This window comes from Grus americana, chromosome 2, assembly GCF_028858705.1.
Source record: "Grus americana isolate bGruAme1 chromosome 2, bGruAme1.mat, whole genome shotgun sequence".
NCBI classification, from domain to species: Eukaryota; Metazoa; Chordata; class Aves; order Gruiformes; family Gruidae; genus Grus; species Grus americana.
Genome location: NC_072853.1, coordinates 103477894 through 103493428, shown reverse-complemented (window position 1 = coordinate 103493428; position 15535 = coordinate 103477894). Strand labels below are relative to the sequence as shown.

At 44.6% G+C, this 15535-nt stretch overlaps 1 protein-coding gene across 8 annotated transcripts in view; it reads right to left on the bottom strand.

The window, feature by feature from the left end:
- The window catches only part of NFATC1 (nuclear factor of activated T cells 1), a 116170-nt gene that overhangs the window by 49831 nt on the left and 50804 nt on the right, over positions 1–15535 (bottom strand). For all 8 annotated transcript variants that reach the window (XM_054817149.1, XM_054817154.1, XM_054817157.1 and 5 more), the window contains exon 6: positions 14290–14430. In XM_054817149.1, coding sequence (XP_054673124.1) covers positions 14290–14430 — 141 coding nt within the window. The remainder of the gene's footprint in view (positions 1–14289; positions 14431–15535) is intronic.

The window sequence follows — 15535 nt, the reverse complement described above, 5'->3', positions numbered from 1 at the left end:
ACTTCTGCTTTGTAAGGGGTTTGTTGGTGGGGTTTTTTTTAAATCTACAGACATCCAGACTAGTAGTTAACATGTGTTCAATTTGCCTTTGTAAATGGATTACCAGAAGTTCAGGTTTTTGATTATGTTTAATTTCTGCTTTGCAAGACGAATGATCTGATTCAGGTTTCTGTTTTTTATTTCCTGCCGATACTTCAGTAAAATTCAAAACGACTCCATCTCTAGCTAATCTTTCAATTACTTCACACAGCACTGCCTTTACGCACTTTTGCAATTTTTATGATGACGAAGAGAGTTTGTTCAGAAATATTCTAAATGCTGTAACCTAAACTATTAGGAAAATAAAAATCCAGAGCCGTGGCTTGTCTTTGGAAGCTAGTAAGAACAATACAGGTTTCGTTCCAAGAAATTCCCTTGAGATTGTCCAGACCATCACAGCTCAGCAACTGAGGGGAAGGGGAAGAGAGGGAAGAAGTAGGGAATAGACAACTCATTAACAGCTAGTGACATTTCATTTAACAAAAACACAGTGAGGAAAAGTTGTTATGAAGCAGAGACAAAAAAAAAAAAAGACAATTCTTCATATTACGTCTGGTGAACCAAGAGGGAAATCTCAACGCCCACGGACTGGGACCAGCTCCAGGAGGGAAACCTTAGACCACTACGTCAACTTCTTACAGTAAACATGTTTTGCAGGTTTATACAGTTCAGCTGAAACAAAAAAAAAGGGGGAAAAAAAAAAAAAGAGAAAGGAATAATGGCTCTGGAACAGTCGGTGGGAGCCTGAAGCATCAAGACAGTCTGCCTGCACTGGAGAAAACGGTTTTGCCCCCAGCACCCATATGTCGGGGACCCTGGTGAGCAGGCGGGATGCCGCCTCCCATCAGTGTGTGCTGGAGGAGCGAGGGCTGCTCCACAACAAAAGTTTCCATTGTACGCCTGCCACATCTGCAGCAGCCCGCCTGGTTCGGGGCCCGAGGCAACTCCCTCCTGGCCACCGGCCAACCAAAGTACACCAGAGCAATTTATACCTTTCCAAAATGCAAATAATTCAAATTACAGACATAACACAAAGCTGAAGCAGACACATTTCAGGCATTCCCGTTAAAGTTTACTCTCTGGAATTACCGTACCCAAATGGGCAGTTGTTATACAGGCAGGAGGGGAGACGGAGGCAGGAGAGGAAGGAGAGGAGGAGGCAGGGAGGAAAAGGGAGAAAACGGCTTTTCCAAAGGTCTCATTTCACTCCTTTTCATTTTGCTATTTACTTTTACCAAGTAATAAGAAGTGTCCTCTCCAAATCAAATGCCTGGCTTTGTTTGGGCATTTTGAAGAGTTATAGTGCAATATTTTGAACAGAAAGGCATCTCTTTATATAGCTAAAAAGTTGTGTCCAGGTATTATACTGAATTTGTTTTATTTTGTGGTTTTTTTACAAAAGGGAAATAAAAACAAAACATCTGCACACAAGAACCACAGGGCAAAAGCCCTGCAGACTCCCTGGCAGAGTGCCCCGCTCCCTCAGTGCCAGCAGCAGCAGCAGTGGACCCGACAAAGCCAAGGCTTCACCTGGGGACCCATGCCAAAGGCTGGAAGAAGGACCCTCAAATCCCTCCTCCTCCTCAGAGGTAGTGCAGGAGTGCGGCAGTGCCAGGGGAGTGAGAAAACACCCGTTTTGCACGGGTTCTCTGACTGTGCCCAGGCTAGGCGCTGCACTGACAGGTGGCCATCAATGCTGCTGCCAGCTGAAGACACCGGGTTTTGTCAGGAAGCCTGACATTTACAGACTGATCGCTGTTATTTATAGCCACCCCTGCTTCGGGTGTGCTTCACCAGCCACTTCAGCCTTTTTTTTTTTTTTTGGTGCTGTGACACTCAGAGCACCTGGGACTGCTAATGACGAAAATACCGCGAACCTACCGTGTTACGTGGGGTGGATTTTCAGCTTTGCAAAGCATAAACACCCTGTTTTAACATGCGGCAGCTGAATGGTGAATGGGCCTTTGTGGTCTGCTCTTATCAGCCGCTTGCTCCGGCGTGAAAGGAAACTGCGCACAAGTCCAGAAGTAAAAATACTCTAATTCATCAGGGAATTCCCTGCAGTATGAGTCACTGAACGGCTTCCCCACCACACCCAGCTACAAGATTTCCACATAAAAAGGCACTGTAGAGGCCTGTTTTAACACAGAAGCGGTGCTAAAAAGTAGTTGTGTAAATCTAGCGCATCAGTTATTCAGACATAAAGCCTAGCAGACCACGACATACGGATTTTCTTCATGGAAGAGCAACACGAAGAGCTGTAAAGACTTTCCAAAGAAATTCTTCTACCGTCTTCCCCTCCTCCCTGCCCATCAGGACAGATCCCCCAGGGTTTCTAGGGCTGGGTTTACCTTCATACCCCAGGGAACTGCAAGTGTGATGCCAGGGGTTTGCAAGCTCACAATAGTTAAACCACCAACGTAACTTTCATTACAGACCGATGGATGGCAGAAAGGGGAAAGAATATACAGTACCAAAAAAACCCCGAGCCTAGAAACTGGGGAGGGTATAACATCTGGCAACCACCTAAACCTTGCCTCTATGAAACGGGTATAATGGGAGCGTTCAGATATATTTAAGTGATTTCACTTTACTACAGCAGGTTAAAACAGTCTATATTCTTTAGTAGCCCTGTGTTCACTTGAGATACGAGAAGAATAGACATTATCTAGGATTTCACTGCCTGTAAACAGTGTACATTTTATACTCTTCCAGTCTGCAGCTCAACAGAGTTTGGCTGCGCTGGCTGGACTGTAAATCTATATTTACATTCATACATTGCAAGTAAGATGGTGAAACTAGCTCTGCCCTCCCCAAGGGAACCCACTACTTGATTAATGTGTTGTGAGATTACCCTCATCAATAATGCCTATATTACATCCCAGATTACTTTAACATGTCCACAAGAGGCAGGGCACAGATGCAATGCAAAATGAATATACAGCATAATTTTGAGGTGCTCTGCAAAGGTGGTCTACCTTCCTATTTGGTCCTTTTAATGCATATTCAGATCCCTTAGGAGTGAAGGATTTGCAAGTTTTCAATTTACACTCCAACCCTTTTTCACTGGGAAGTACACTTAAGGTGCTGAGACAACTGATCTGTGAACAGGTGTGGAAGGAAAGGATGGGGAGAAGAGGATGAAGACTTAGGCAAAGTCTTATTGTTAGATTTAAGAGTTATCCAGTTTTGTGCAGAGATGCTATCAGCTTCCAGGCACAGGGCAGGCTGGGCCAGGTCTGTGCCTGGGCTGGCAATGAGAGAGGTGAAGAGGCAGCTCCCTTGCCTGGAGGAGAGCACTCCCCATGCCAGTCCTGGGCATGACCCACTGGTGCTGTCTTACCTGCTGGTTGATACGCACTGGCTTAGGTGTACTAGTGCTGGATTTTGCTCCAGAGGCAGCAGCCTTTTGGATCTGGGGATGCCACAAGGAGCCGGGGTACTTTTCATAGAATGATAGAATCATAGAATGGTTTGGGTTGGAAGGGACCTCAAAGATCATCTAGTTCCAACCCCCCTGCTGCGGGTAGGAACACCCTCCACTAGACCATGTTGCCCAAAGCCTCATCCAACCTGGCCTTAAACACTTCCAGGGATGGGGCATCCACAGCTTCTCTGGGCAACCTGTTCCAGTGCCTCACCACTCTAACAGGAAAGAACTTCTTTCTAACATCTAATCTAAATCGACCCTCCTTCAGCTTAAACCCATTACCCCTTGTCCTGTCACTACACTCCCCGATAAACAGTCCCTGACCATCTTTCCTGTAGGCCCCCTTCAGGTACTGGAAAGCCACAATTAGATCTCCCCGGAGCCTTCTCTTCTCCAGGCTCTTCTAGGCTGGTCTTGCAGGCATCTTGCTGTGAAGATTTCCCCAGCTAGACACCAGCAAGCCCAATAATCTGTGGGTGGGAGTCTATGCCCATGTTTACACACCGGTGTACTTTTTGAAGACATTTACAAGGGACGGGCTATAGGGATAAACCAACACTAGCCAAGCAGTCTGCCATGGGATGTACAGGGAAGATGAGGCAGAAAGAGAGCAAGAAAACATTCAGAAATGCAGAGGGAGTAGACAATAAATATCTGCAATGTAAGCAGCCAGGACCTTTCTTTCAACTTCCTCAATGGCACTTCACCCTCCTGAGATCTGCCATCTCCTCCTTTGTGAGCAGGGAGATGCCTTCCAGTCATGCATGTCCCCAGAGCCACCTGCAGAGCAGCTCCACCTCCTGCTACTGCTATCGCTGGTGCCGTGGCTTGCCTGCTCCCTGTCTGCCTCTCTAGCCACCTTGATCTCCCCTTTGCTCTTCCACTACTTTTGCTACAACATCACACGGCTGGTCTGATTTTTGCCTACTTTATTTCCCTCTTCCTTGCCAGGAAGACCCCAGCTGTTCTACTCTGCTCTCCTCACAGCCTACTGTCCTGCTACAGAGACATAGCTTTGGTCCCCATCCCTGGCATCTCTTCTGGCATGCATCAGTCTATGCACAGCAGGGTTCATGCATAACTGACCTATTGGTATTTCTACATCAAAGCTGCTATATTTGTGTCTCCTCATAGGCATTTTTGCAGCATATGGATTTTGTCCATGCCTTCAGCTATACATTTTTGAGCTGAATATTATGTAGACTTAGGTGTGTCTGTCATGCATATGATGCTCTCAAGTTACTTTTTCTCTCTTTTTTACCTTAACAATAAAAAAGTCATGCAGCAACTAGGTGATAAAAATCCAGTACAAACTGTATCTTACAGTACTTTGGCATCTGTGCCAGACATGCGCTTGCTCTCTGGTTGCTCAGCTGGGCAAGCCAAAAGCTGATGGACTCACTTTGCCTAAATGGTGAGCCTTTTTAGCTGCTTTTACCACAGTATGTCCAAGAGACTTAATTATTCTGAGTTCAAGTGTTTGCAAATGAACTGTAATTTTAGTCCAGGTAATTAAAAGGAGGCACTGTGCTGACAACTGACTGATCGGGGTTCATTTTGAGCCAAAACCCATGGAATGACCTGCCAGATCCTATTTTCAGCAGAATGGAAGCTGGTTCTGCAATTTGTGCTCTCTGGCACCTCCCCCTATTAAAATTACCATTGGTCTGAGGGTTTTACTTAATCACTCTCAGTAATTCCAGGTCTAAGACACTTAACTTCCAAGTAAAACTGCAGCTTAACATCCCTGCAAAATCTCTCTAGGGCAAGCAAGTTGAACCAAGCACACCCAGCACAGTCACCCACCAGCAGTCATGACAGTACTTCACTCTCTCTTGGCTTACATTCGTGTCATCTCCTTGTCTTCACAATTTTACTTTCCTCTGGGAACCTCCAGGAGGCTGAACCTGTGACTTCGCAGCTGAAACTGAGTAAAATATTCCTGGTCCATCTTCTTCAGTCTAATCTGTCTCATACTTTCTCAGAGACTGTTGGAGTAACAAACCTCACAGCCAGTTTAAACCAAGTTCCAAATTTTCCTTCCATGAACAATTCCTTCCCTCTGCTTCTCCTGTGCTTGATGCCAACACCACCACCTGTACTATAGCTACTCCTACTTCTTTCTCATCTTAAGATGCAAGTTTGATCCAAATGCTTTCAATTCTTCCTTCATGATTATTTTTTAAGACACAAACTCTTCATTTTATCTATATGGCCACAACTTCTCATCTTCCAGAGACAACCCATTATGGCAACGTCGCATGACTTTTTAGCAGAATTTAAACAGAAAGCTGTTGAATGGCATTTTATTTTTCGATCTCATTGTCCCCCTCATGTCCCTTTTCTTGTTTCTCTTGTCCAAGAAGGTCGGGCTCAATCTTAGAGGTCCTTCCTTCCCTCCTCTGACTATCTGCTTTGACATCAGCTTCCCTGCAACAAGGCACACCTTGGAAATGTCTTATCTCGCTATTCCTCTGTTAAATGTACCTTCTTCAACACTGCTCTTGAAGATGTAATCTTACTCCCTCAACAGACCTAAAAGGAACATGCTCCTCTTCCCTCAGCTCTCCCCACTTTTCCTGTGATGCCTATGTCTCATGCCTGAGACATGAACGAACTCTTAATAACATCAGGAAAGTAACAGGAGACAAGGAATTGTGCCTTTCCAAAAGATGCAGATGATGCCCCCAAAAACTAAGTACTTTGGAGGTATCCCCTTGTATTGGTTTATGTGGCAAGGTTTTGGTAGCAGGGGGGCTGCAGGGGTGGCTTCTGTGAGAAGATGCCAGAAGCTTCTCCCATGTCTGACAGAGCCAGCTCCAAGATGGACCTGCTGCTGGCCAAAGCTGAGCCCATCAGCCAAGCTGGTGGTGCCTCTCTGATGATGTATTTAAGAAGGGGTAAAAACCACTGCGCAGCATCTGTGAGAGGGAGGAGTGAGAAGATGTGAGAGAGACAGCCCTGCAGACACCAAGGTCAGTGAAGAAGGAGGGGGAGGAGGTGCTCCAGGTGCCTGAGCCCATGGAGAAGACCATGGTGAGGCAGGCCGTTCCCCTGCAGCCCATAGAGACAACCACACCCGAGCAGATATCCACCCTGCAGCCTGCGCAGAGCCCACATTCCTGGAGCAGGCTCCTGGCAGGAGCTGCGGCCTGTGAAGAGGAGCCCACGCAGAAGCAGGTTTTCTGGCAGGAACTGCGGCCATGAGGGACCCATGCTGGAGCAGTCTGTTCCTGAATGACTGAACCTCATGGAGAGGACTCACATTGGAGCAGTTCATGAAGAACTGTCTCCCATGGGAGGGACCCACGCTGGAGCAGGGAAACAGTATGAGGAGGAAGGAGCAGCACAGAGGAGCTGCTATGGACTGTCCGCAGCCCCCATTCCTTGTCCCCCTGCGCCACTCGGGGGGAGGAGGTAGAAGTTGGGAATGAAGGAATGAAGTTGAGCTTTGGAAGGGAGGAGGGGGTAAAGGTAGGCTTTAGTTTTGCCTTTGTTTCTCACTATCCTACTCTATTTTTAATTGGCAATAAATTATTTTCCCCAAATGGAGCCCGTTTTGCCTGTGACAGTAACTGGTAAGCAATCTCCCTGTCTTTATCTTGACCCATGTGCTTTTTCATCTTATTTTCTCCCTGCTGTCCTGTTGAGGCAGGGGAGTAAGAGACCAGCTTGGTGGGTACATGGCAGCCGGCCAAGGTCAACCCACCCTACTCCTTTCCTCTACTGTCTTTAGGCACTGATTGCTTCATTAGTCTCTCAGTTTTCTGGTAAGGGCTGTGAATTCCTGCGTGTTTGGACAGTAACAGTAAAAACTATGTGAAATCTTATGCTAGTTATGAAAGTCCAGAGACAAAGCTTTGATTGCACGGATACAGCTGCTTGAAACCACTTAGTCTGGCAAAGACATGAAAGAATAAACTTCAAGCATTCAGTCACAGTTTCTAGAATAATTAAAAATTTACAGGATTACTCACACAAGTGACTTTTAACTAGAGACCATATGGTTATTCCTTATTTCTCTCTTGTCCACAGCAAGTATCTGTGATTGATTGATCTCGTTCCTCACTGTGAGAGCAACACCCTGGATGAGGCTTGTTACTGCTGATACCATTTCATGCGTATGGCTGCCGTCCTGCTCTGTCTTTGCCATTCCCTAGACTAAACAGCCAGGAAAAACTGAAACGTGCTGACATTTCCTACAAGCTACATCACTGCTCCTGCGTGCGCGTGAAAGGGTTCCACCATGAAATGACTCCACCATTTGATGACACTATTTGCCCAAGGATATCTATTTCTGGGCAGTGGCCAGATCCCCCTTCAGCTATCAATACATCTCTAGGAAATAGGTTCAAGTGACCTTCACATGAACTCTGTGCTCCCAACTTGTATGCCTTTGAAGTTTCCAGTTTATCTAGTTTCCAGAATTTTTAACTTCACTGCGCATGAGTCAGTGTGCAACCGCTCACTGCCAACTGGAACGTGTGTCCTGAACTTGGATAAACAGACAAAGACAAAATTATGTAGAATCTGTCCATCTGACTAGAGGGGAAAGGGAGTTTTGCCACTTGCTTATTTATTATGTGAGCTACAGTATGATTACCAGTGTGAAACATGACCCCTTTTTGGCTATGTGCCCCCCAGACTGTGACTGCTACTGGCAATGGAAAGAGCAATGGAAAGATCTCTGAGAATGTAAGATCTTTTACCAAATGGAGCTCTGCCAAGACTCAGGTCACCCGTCTCCCCATCACATCACATCACATCATGTCAAAACAGACTCCAAACCCTGAGATCCAAAGTGTAGCTGAGTCAAACCAAAAAGCCCACATGCTTCCCCAACGCATCCGTTCCATCCACATGCCACTCAAATGTTTCATCAACATGATTTTCCAGAACTTCTTATAAGTTCTCCTGAAGCTAAAATACTGCACTTGAGTCACCTGCCATACAACAAGGTAACTTTTGCTCACACAACATACAGGAAACAGAATTGAATTTCTCAGACTGACATTTGTACCTTAAAGCAGCAACTGATTGATTCTAATCTTTGCCAGAGACAGTGAAATTTGAGAGAAACAAAAAACCTGTGAGATGCTTTAGTGGACACTTAAATTCATCAGTTTCCTTCTTTTCCATATCACGTTAACTTTGTGCAAACATTCAGCTGATCAATCCTGACCACAGGTCTATCGGGAGGCAAACTGTAAGTTTTCCCATCTGAAATACTTACAGAAGAGCGTGATTTCCTTTGGCATACACCACAAAAAATTTGGTGATTTCACCCAGCTATCTTTCATCTGCTCTAGTGTAATTATTACCATGCCACGTCAGTGCCTTCATGCTCTAAGAGCAAAACCTGTTCCAGCAGGGAAGAGGAACAGTTTTGACAGAAAAATTCATGTAATGAAATAAAAACAACAGCAGAATGAACAGTTTGAGGCAGTAACTAAATTTGAAAAACTCTTTAATTGTTTAAAAATACTAAAAAAGAGAAAAATACCCAGAGAAAACGTTGCTAAGTGCTGTTTATTTCTCTTTCAGGAACCTGAGTTTCAAAGGCTTTGGGCACAATAGCTGAGGATATTATGTAGTCAGGTTACAGAGTGTGTGTAGGTGCTAGGATCACTGTTGATTTGAAGGCTTGAGTAATTAACATGTTCAAAACCATTGAAGTCCATAAGCCTCGAGTTACTCAGAGATACAGTGTTACAAATTGTGAACTCTATTAATGTCCATCAAAGAGAATGATGCATCTTCAGGGAGGGGCATTTGTTAGAAGGAAGCTCAAATGCAGGCCTTTGACCAGGACAAAATGGCCCTCAACATTTAACAGCCCAGAATCAGAATTTCAAAGTCAGTGCTATTTGAGAAACTAATCCTGTAGTGAAGTTGGGTGTTACATTTCTGCCTTTTCACTCTTTAAAACTCTTGCCTTGAGCTCTGGTCACTAAGCACCAAGCAAAAGGAATGGGTTTGGAGCTCTAATTTAACTTGTGTAAACTCAACCAAATGATAATAACAATACACCAAATATCCATTTCTTCTCATAGATCACAACTTGCTAATAATGATAATTTCAGTCAGTTTAATCTGATCTCTTGTGTATGTCTAGACTTGGCCAAATCCATGAAGTCCAGAAAAACTTGAGCTAGTTGCAGTGCCAAAACCATTCTAGCTACAGGAGTAAGGAGCAATTTTTGAGCAAGGAGCAATTTTCAGGGTAGATTAACTCTTTCAGATCTTAGCACAAGACTCTTTCTAATTCCCAAAATATCTTGGGCAACACTACAACATCCTAGAGGGTGCCAGGAAGACATACCCATAACTTTCCTGTGCTTTGGTGCTTGGGATATTGGCTTTGTGTCTCATGAGCAAGCTCTCACTCGTCAGTTACAGGAAACATTTTGCAAACTGAGTGAAGAGAAACTAGGATTTTTCCACCACACTCAGTTTTATAGATCACTAATCATAATCTGATATACTAGAAGCCAGCAGTCTGGTCATTTCTGTTAGGTTTTTGTGCTGCTCTGTATTCAGTAATTCATATTACCTTAAAAAAACTAGCTTTGAAAACAAATACACAGTGTTTGCAGAAATTGTTACCAAAAAAAAAGATAGCTGACAGATATATAGTCCTTAAAACATATTCTCCAAACACCTCTGCATTTTCTGAACTTCCCTCAAGATTTTTGTTGCCTGGTACATTTATAATCTAGAAATGAAATAAAAAGTTTTTAAAAGGTAAGTAAATAAATCATTGTCTTCTATTGTAATTCCAGATCATGATCCATGCTCTTGCAGATGCGTGTTAGACAGGAGACATTCTGTCCCTCCTAGCCAAACACCTCCTCCCCTAGCTAACAAACATCAACTTCATTTCATCCACTTTTGTAACTAAAACGCACACCTTGCCTCCACAGCGAGCACAAGCATACAGACATCAAGGGCCTTTGCCAGGAAGAAGTTGTAGGGTTTTTTATATTTTCGAAAGTACTAATTCTGATGAAAAACAGATTGGTATCGGACGTCCTAAACCTAGCACCCAACAACCATGACACACTGACTCACAAGACCCTTTTGAAACTCAGGAAGAGAAAAACCTGACTACAAGGAGAGACAGAAAGTGAAAGAAGATAAGAAAAACAACTATTAGTGTAACTTGTAAGAGACAAAGTCATCGTAGAACTCCCCAATCTAAGGAAATTCTGAATTTAAAAGAGTGAACCTCTCAAAGCACATTCAACATTCACATTTTTACTGCTGCTAGGCTTCTTGGACAGTCGTTTTATACCATCATTCATCACTGGAAAATATGGTCTGATGTGCAAGCAATAAAACATTGACCAAAATCCCATAAAATAAGGAGTCATTTCAACACGAGAACTTTTTTACAGTACTGTAAAAGGCTTGAGCAAATTTTAATCCACTTCTGAAATGACTCATTATTTATCCAAAGGGGTGCCTTCTGCTTGAGCACTGGACCACACTGTGAGGGGTTCTCCTTTCAGAGGAGGTCCTCCCAGCACTCCTCCCATGGTCCTTTCAGTGCACCTCCATCCTTCGGCTGCCTCCGTCCTCCTCTGTGAGACGTAGAGTTGCAGGGCTGTAAAGTATATTTTGCTGTCTTTCATATGCTTCTCGGCTAAAAAGCAGCCAGTAAGGGGTTAAGCTGAAAGCACCAAGACGGCTGCCTCCCCGGCTGAAGGATTGATTTGATCATTCTTCAGGGATTCCCTCTTGTATGAGTCACTGCTCAGACAGACTCCCCACGCAAGGAGGCCAGGATAATGCCATTCCTCCAGAGACTACAACAGCTGAGGGCTAGCCCTGAAGACGGAAAGCTTGGGACTCACGCTTGGAAAAACATTCAGCGGACCACAATGCACTAGGCAGACTTAAAGAAATTATTCAGACAGAAGGGGAAAAAAAAAAGGCAAACAAAAAGTGTTCTCAAACTCTTTGCATTAACCAATTAAGTATGCAGACTAGCATGGATTAGACGAGCTTCCGAAGACTGCCTCCCAGCTTGGGGACTCTGCCTGAGTGAGGACTGAAGACTTGAGCTCATGTATTATAATATTTAAATTTTATATAAAAGATATGTTCTCTTTATGAGTGCAATGATTCCTGTGATCTACTACTTTGTAATAGCTGCATTTGGCTGCTACCCACTAGAAACGTGATTAACATTTTGAATTCAAAAACAAAAGCAGTAACAGCAGCAAAACTAATGAATGTCTCCAGCTAATCACAAAAGTTTATAACCAGTTTTCTAAGAGAAAGAGAACTATGCTGGTGTTCCCTCTCTTGACCTACTTACATAGATGTGCGAGGGCTGAAAGGGAAAGAAACACCATGTGCTAATTTTCAAAATTGAAGGCTGGTAATGCTTGCTCTTTTGACATTAAATACAGTGACTCCACTCAAAAATTGAGCTGGAGTAGTTTGCCACTAAGACAACAATGCATCGTGCTTGTTTGTTTCCAATGCATCAAGCTGTTAGACAACGTAGCACACAACACAGAAGCCCTAGAAATTGCTCGGTCCAGATCAGCTGGCAACTTTGCTTTTTTGTGTGCCATTCCTAATGACATGATTGCAGCTCCTGCAGATGCTGAACACTCTCGATTTTAAAGGCTCGGCCCCTGCAGCGTACCACCACAAGGCCGTACTGCCCTGCAACCGCAACAAATCTACGGTGAGACTACTAAAACCAGGCAGGACAGTTTACGATCAGATCTTTCAATACTGACTTAATGATCTTGATTACTCTTCAATGATAGCAGCTCACTGACTGACTCCTGAAGTGTTACCCCCCACTCCACGCCAGGGGGAAGAGTGCAGGGGGATCTCCGGTAGTGCTTTCATGTAGAAGAGACACTCCTGCACTGGTCCATCCTGCCAAACCATGCACCCAAGGAGTTCACCCCAGGAGTTTTTCAGGGTAACAGGCAGGGCCTTTTGATCATTTTCTTCCTCATCAGCACTCCCAGTGTGCAGTAGTACACTCCACCTCTCACAATGTTTAAAAAATGTCACTTATATCAATTACTTTCTATCTATATGCTGTCTTTTAGCAGCCTCAAATTCCTTTTGCTTGAGGGAGGTATCTTTCTGGTTAAGAAGTATAAGGCTGGCCCCGTTTTGCATTTTTGCAGTTTAAGGCTATACAGTGAACATCCTGCTTTTGGTGTTCTTAATGCTTAGGGACGCAGTGTCTAAATCCACACTGTGGTACCTGCTGGTGAGCAAGTAGCATCACCATCATAATACTTTGGGATGCAATACTTCACAATTTTTCCAACTCAATAAAGGAAGAGGAGAGAAAATAAGCATGAAGGAAAGCACCTTTTAATGTGGTTTCCTTCCTGTAATGAGACAGATCGAGGACTTTGCTCCTGACATGTCACACAACGCTAACCCACTTCTGTGCAGTGAAGTAGACAGTCATGTTCTTCTCTCCCCTCATGCTAGGCAAAGAGCAGAGTTCTGTTTTTTTAATTGCAATACCACCTTTTTTCCTTTTTTTTTAAACTTTCTTAAGAAACAAGAAGGGTGTTCTGCTCATCTCAAGGCCACAGCCTGACCACACATAGCGCGGCCCTTGGGGGTCACAGGAACAGCAACGCCTGGCTCTAGCCGAGGAGCCAGGGCATTACCTCTGCCCTGCATGCACTTTTGGGGACTTAAACCTCGCCAACCCAGGACTCCGCCCAGAAACTTCAGGGAAGTCTTCTGCTCTTCCCCTGAGCCTGCTGAGCCTACTTAGAGGTCTTCCCCTTCAGAGCCTCCCCTGTTCACCCTGCCATCCCTTCCTGCATTGCTGGCAGCAGCCGAGAGCAGGAGAATGGCATGGGAACCTCGTGAACACGGAGGGTTAAACAGGCGCAGCATCAAAGCCAGCGCTGGCGGCCTCAGGAGCGCCCAAGACAGTTTAAAGTTCAGGGGGGGTTTCAGCCGGCAGCTGAGGAATCCGTAGCTTGTGCCAGTGCCACGGAAACCCTTTCCAAAACAAGACTCAAAACTACCCGTAACGATCTCATCTCAGAGCCTGACTTTGACTCACAGCTCTGCTCCCACCGCCTTTTCCTGCAGGGGCATTCATTGTCACCCTGTGACCCACCACTCCTGCAGTCACACCACCACTCCTGCAGACACCTCCTGGTCCAGCCCCAGCTCCCACCCCATGCTGCTTGCCCTGCTTCAGCCTGGCCAGGAACCCTTCCCTGAGAGGAGCAGTCCCACCAGCAATGTACTGCAGGAGCAGCGCCATGTGAGGGGGGAGCCGGCAGCAGTCCTTCCCCAGTCCTCTAGGTAAGCCAGAAATATCTCCTTTGAATGAATGCGTGTGTGCTGCAAGTCCTCCTCAGCCAGTGGATTGTAAATGCCACCGGTCTCGGCTGCCACAGAAGGAGACACACGTGCACATACACATCACCAGCAACACCACCCCCTCTCCACAAATTACAGAAAGGTTTAACAAGATGCACCACTTGCAGGTTTTACGGGGACATGCCACCTGAGGTTTCGAACACCTTTCACAGGTCCTACCCAGTACAGCCGCAGTTTGCTACAAAAACAAATGCCCAACTTCGACTTTCAATGTCGTTATTGTCTACCTGTAACTACACCTGCCATAGTGTGAAACCTCAGCATTAGGCATGGCTCAGATCACTTTCACAGCTTTGCCCAGTGACATGGAAAACCTATTACATGCAGAAGAAAATGTCATTACTGTATTTATGCTTTCATCATTTGGCAGAGATTTTAAAACAGGGGAAAAAAGGCAGACTGGAGTCTAGATTGAAAAGACATACCTGGTGCTTTCTCCACAAAGATGACTTTGGAGTCTTGCAGAAAGTTATGGCCAGTCAGTATCATTTTTTTCCCTCCAATAACAGGAAAGCTGTCAGTACTTTGCTTCTCCACCAGAGGCAGTTCTTGGGCAGATCTCTGAGCTGGAGAGTTATAAAGAAGATTAAAAAAAAAAAAAACCAAACCAACCACAATCACACACACACACAAATAAGTAAATACTGCATTAGTAAGTAACTTAATGCTTACCCTCATAAGCTAAGCTGAGTTTGATATAGAAAAAAAGAAAGGTCAGAAGGTTTGCAGGAAACATGGTTCATTTTCAAGTGCCTCGATTGTAAACAATAGGGTTATCAAATATAGCAGTACAGATTCAAAAGGCTCACAAAGAACAAGCTGTTTTAAAACTCAGCTTGATCTATACCATATCAAAAAGTATATTTTTATTGAAATTTATTTAAAATAATTTTCTCTTATGTTATCTATAACATATATGCCATGTGTTTACAAGGCACACATGACAAGACGACCATCCATGTCCAGAATGTGTTTCAGTCACTAAACACTGTATTGTTAATTCTGCAAACTGTCTTGCAGCAGCAGCAGCCATGAGCCTCGCAATCCAGCAGAAGTTCACAGTTTAGAGAGCGTATTTCCACCAGCACCTGCGTGCCAAAGCACATGTGGATCCATGCAAACAGAATACGATATTCTCGTGGCCCATATTTTATCCTCCCCTAACTGGGACACAGAGCAAGCATGGCTGTGCTTCAAGGGATGACGTGACATTTTATCCAGATTACGTGGTTCCTCCTGGTGTCACGTGCACTAAGAGATGCATGAAGTTTTTGGCACTAGCTTGTTACACATTCTGCACTGGAATAACACTAGCACATTTTTTCTCCTGTTTTCTGCTCCTTTCAGGAGGCATGTACCACACTTTTGCTCATTACACAACCCTCAAAACTGCAGTCCACTAATACAAATCCAATCGGCTTCATATTTAGTGGCTTCCTGAGCTTGGCACCTTTGCACAGACCAGTTCAGGATGTATTTAAATTGTGCCTTATCTTGCCATATAGCAATTGAAAAGCTCTCATCAACTTCAACAGAGGCAGGATGAAAACACGACTCCTCACATTTTTTTGCTTTGCCTGTTAGCCTAGAACTTGCCCTTGAATAAGAAACAAAGGGGAAATTTCATACGTAACCTGCCCAGAAGACAGGGCTTTATGCCAGTCTACCTGC